Source organism: Urtica dioica, chromosome 1 (genome assembly GCF_054948205.1).
Source record: "Urtica dioica subsp. dioica isolate 48M chromosome 1, U.dioica_male_clone48M_v1_H2, whole genome shotgun sequence".
Taxonomy (NCBI): domain Eukaryota; kingdom Viridiplantae; phylum Streptophyta; class Magnoliopsida; order Rosales; family Urticaceae; genus Urtica; species Urtica dioica.
In genome coordinates this window covers 3781198-3785972 of record NC_142756.1, presented here as the reverse complement: position 1 = coordinate 3785972, position 4775 = coordinate 3781198, and the positions used below count along the sequence as shown (strand labels likewise).

The 4775-nt window shown below is 37.1% G+C and overlaps 1 protein-coding gene across 1 annotated transcript; it reads right to left on the bottom strand.

Moving 5' to 3' along the window:
- Positions 1-278: 278 nt before the first annotated feature.
- LOC149406502 (Galactose mutarotase-like superfamily protein) lies at positions 279-3750 on the bottom strand. Its single transcript, XM_089607236.1, has 5 exons — positions 3492-3750; positions 3330-3379; positions 2009-2132; positions 1806-1913; positions 279-1103 (listed from the first exon to the last, which is right to left on the bottom strand). The coding sequence occupies exons 1-5, from the start codon at positions 3673-3675 to the stop codon at positions 487-489; spliced, it is 1083 nt and encodes a 360-aa protein (XP_089463362.1). The 5' UTR covers positions 3676-3750; the 3' UTR covers positions 279-486.
- Positions 3751-4775: the final 1025 nt, after the last annotated feature.

Here is a 4775-nt window from a genome sequence, read left to right as displayed (position 1 = left end):
TTAAATTTCAGTAAATGACTAGATTGCAAAATTTACCAAACGTGAGTTAGATTTCAAAAGTCATGTTTCAAAATGGTTACGTTGCTCTTATTATAATGTTGCAAATTATGCATTTATCGATTCTTGCAATTATTATTTGATTGTTATTTTCTAAGAACCACCACCAAGATAAAAGACGACGTGTATCTAAGATAATAAGTAATACAAGGAATATCACAATGCATGTTGATAAAATCATAAGTGCAGTACAATTAAAAGGTTTACTTGTTGCAAAGGGCTAAAACAAACTGGACATCCTTGTTTTTTTTTTCTTATTCTGCTCTGAAACAAACTGAACATTCACTTAACGATAATAACTCAATTCCCTCCAACACTTTACACTTTCCTCCTAATTAATGGTACCATTAGGGTTAGTAACACCTCGCACACCACTGTTTATTATCCCCTTCTCAACACAACACTTCACTAAGCAAGAGGTCTTTTTTCTCAGTAATTAAACTTGTACACCATTGTGTGTTTGTAAGGTTTTTCTTTCGTCACAATGGTCGATGGGAAGTTGGGTTGGTTCACGGCGTCAGGGAAGCCCTGAGTCTCGAGACAAAGCCCGGCGTGGGCTTTGTAAACAAACCCTCCTTTTCCCTTCACGTTGTCAATAAAATTCCCCGTGTAGAATTGCACGCCCGGCGCGTCGGTCCACACCACAAGAGACCGCCCCGAGCCGCGGTGGAGCACCACCGCCGCGCGCTTCATCGGCTTGTTATCGTACGAGTCGATCGCGTAGTTGATGTCGTAGCCATTGGGAAGGCCCTTGATGGTGTCACGGAGGAGGCGAGGCTCCAGGAGATCGTACGGCGTGCCCTTCACGGGGACGAGCTTTCCCGTGGGGATGAGCGCCGTGTCGACCTCCGTGATGTGGGACCCGGAGATCATGACCTTGTTGTTGAGGATGTCGCCGCTGTCGTGGCCGCCGAGGTTCCAGTACGTGTGTTGAGCGAGGTTCACTGGGGTCGGTTTGTTCAGAGTCTTTGCACGCATCGACACTTCCAAGTTGTCGCCTTTTTGGAGCGTGTATTTCACGCTCACGAGGAGATCTCCGGGGAAGCCTGAGAGCCGGGAAGTTGTGTTAAATATAAATGGGGGCTGAATGTAATGTAATAAAAAGTTAAGGGGAGAAAAAGAGTAAACTACAAGTACTTTTAGCAAAATATATGAATCTGGATAGTCTTCTATTGGCTCTAGCGCTGGCATTTTAGGACGTCATTGAAAATTTTACAAAAAATTCTTGTATAAATCTTAATATGGGCCAGACCAGTGTCTAAATTTACCTCACATAAAGATGGGGAAATTACAATGATAACGCTTCTTTCTTTTCAAAAATAGCGTTTTTCAAATTTCTTGTAAATAAAATGGTAAATAGAAAATAAAGTTAAACAGAGTATAAAACAAACAATTTTTTTTTTTTTAAATTGTAAATATCAAGGAAAAAAATTGACTACTTCAAAGTTAAACAGCATTTACCACTTTATAATCCAAGAATATCTTCTATTTCAAAATTTTCATAAATATCTTATTTTTAAATAAAAAAAACTCAAGCCATTTTGTCTGTGTTCTTAAAAAATAAATAAATAAAAATTCAGACAAAACTATAAACAACAAGGAAAATACAATAAAAAATATATTTATGAAATAAAAATAGTTAACAGGACAGTTAAAAAAATTTAAGTTTGAAACGGTGACATTCAAGGTAATTTCTTCAGTTAAATCTGCATCAGAGAAACAGAGCCAAACAGTTTTTTTTTTCGTACCTTCTTCGCCGTCGTGACTGCAGTAAGAGAACAATACGAAAGGAGCGGGGCCTTTGTTGCGATAACCTTTCACCTCCCAAGCAACATCGCTGAATCCGACCTTGCCACCTGATTTCAACGATTTCAGTTCAGATGGCTTCGAAGCAAATAGTTTCTCGTAAACAATGTGACGTTGTAACTAAGGGAGATTGGTAATTAATTACCATGAAGAGTATTGTTTCCGTCGTTCGCAAATAGTTTGTAAACTCGACCGTTCAACTTGAATCGAGCTCGTCCAATCCGGTTTGCAACGCGTCCAACAATAGCGCCAAAATACGGCTCATCAGTCTGAAAAGTATTTAAATTTTACATATTAATTTAAATTTGCTAGTCAGGAACCACTCTCTGATGTTTTCAATTACTGCTGCATTAGAATCACGTTAATGGCAAGACATTCACATGTTACTCTCAAAGATAAGACTTTCACGAAAAGAGAAAAACAAAAAAGAGAGCAAATTGGCTCTGTAGCCCCTAAACATTAATGTTGGCCAATCTAGTCTCGAATTAATTAAATTTGACAAATAAAGTCGTCTTGCCAATTATTTTGTGTGATTAGACGATGGTAGAGATATGTAATGTGATTAAATCATGTTTATTCGTGGGATTTTCCTTGGTAAATATTCATTTAAAAATTAACTAATTTTTGTATTAAAAAAAAATTAAAAAAAAATTAAAAAAAAAAAAGAAGCTCAGAGACTAGACTAATCTAAATAAAAAATCTAAGCACTTAAGTACAACTGTCTATAAAAAAATTCAAAGGGGCTCCTCAATTATTTGTATGAAAAATGATTAACTGTTCATAGTCTTGTTAGGGATCCGAAGCTGTCCCGAGCAAAACAAATCGAAGTCTAAACATGTCACGTTGAGAGACAATATCCAATCAACCACAAATAATAAACAGCCTTATCTTTTCTTATATTGAAAAAAAAAAAAAAAAAAAAAAAAAAAAAAAAAACACTTTTGTTTCAAATTTCAATCTTCCTTGTTGTCAACTTGTCTACTTTATTATTGATCTCGTTGTCCAACAAAACAGAACCCAAATCACTTAAAATGCATGTTAAAGTTTTTACACTTTTCTCCTCCTTTTTTCTTCTTCCTATTGAGATGTACAATCTTAATCTAAAAGCCAAAAATATTGTACACAAACCCCACAAGAACAATAAAACCTTTCTGAGACTTAAAAGTCAGACCATCAATAGCACTTAAACGGAACTATCAAAACTAATTATTCAGTCCCAAATTGAGTAGGAAAAAAAATTACTGATTAAATTTTTGTAACTTTAATTAACTATAAAATATAAGTTCCAGCAAACTTTTAGTTTTAGGAGCATCCTATTTTCAGACGATATAAAGATTGTACCATAATCTATATAAGTTGTAATGAAAGAATGACCGTAGCTTTACAACAATGCAACAGTTCTAATAAGATGAGATAATAATGACAATTAATAGCACATAACAAAACAAGAAAGTTAAAAGCTTTACCTGGTAACTCTTGATTGAATCGTACCCAAGAACTACATCAGCCATTTTTCCTACAAAAATAAATAAATAAAATTGGAAAAAAATGCAAACTTTAGAGCTACCCAGAAATAAAAATATAATATAAAATTGTTTCATTGATAAAAGTTTGGGTTGTGAACAAACCATATCTGTCAGGCACGAGAAGAGAGACTATCGTAGCACCCCAGTTGGTGAGATTGACTGAAATTTTACCATTTGTCAGCTCATAAAAATCAATTTTAGGCTGTTTCCGAGCCGAGACACTGTGAATCCCAGACGAGAAAGCTATGACGGTGATGAAACACAACAGCATTGAGATGTTCGCCATTGTTGAAGACCTGTTTGAAGCTGAGAGAAGAAACAAAGAGAAGAGAAAGACTTTCTGTCAATCTCTCTCTCTACAAAGGGGGTTTTAGAAAGATAAACTATAATAATCCAAAAAAAAATTAAATAGATAGAGAAAAATTTGGCATTTGCCAAATGGTGTAACACAAAGTTCGGCTCAGTTGTTTGACTTTGACTTGGCAAATGGCAAATGGCAAACGGCCGCTATGGCAAGCAAAAAAAAACTATCCAGCAAGAAGATTCTTTATTGATACGTTGTGGTCCCCACTTAGTTGATCTTTATTGATACGTTGTTTTTTGTGACCTAATAACGTCAACGATGGGGTTATTAAATAAATAATTTAATCATTATGCGTAACTTTTACAGGATTAAATCCGTCGCTTTCGTATTAATCCAGCCCAGTTCATTTGGAATCTGACGTTGGAATGATCTAATATTAGAGTGACAGCTTGATGGAGGAAATTTAAAGCAATACCTTAGATGAAATAAATAAATAAACAGAAAATTAAAAAATTAATTAACTTAAATGTTTGACATTAACACTACTAAACGTCGCACAGGATACTCATCCAGATAACTAAATATTTCGCTGAAATTAAGTGGTATTCGGTGTGACACTGTCGCACCGGATATGATTTTGTCGCACCTAATACCTTTAGGTGCGACGACTGTCGCACCTAAAAGTTTCAAAATTTAAAACGGTCTAAAAAATCTCCCAAAAATTTTTCACGGTGTGATTTCATATTCGGTGCGACGCCGGGTGCAACATGTCGCACCGAATAATTTAGGGTATTATAAATACCCGACCCCTCTTCTTCCTCGCTTGAATTCACTCTCTCTCTACAACTCCCTATCTCTCTTTCTGCAACTCCCTCTCCGGCGACCTCGGCCCAGCCCCCCCGCCCAACCCCGTCGGCCTAGCCTCCTCGCCCCAGCCCTGCTCGCCGTCCTCCTCCGGCGAGCACTCATCGGCCGATTCCGGTAAGCCCCTATCTCTCTCTCTGTCTCACCTTCTCTCTCGATCTCACTCTATCTCTCCGAAAAGCGCCGCCGCCCAACCCTCCCCTCGGCCCAGCCCCCTC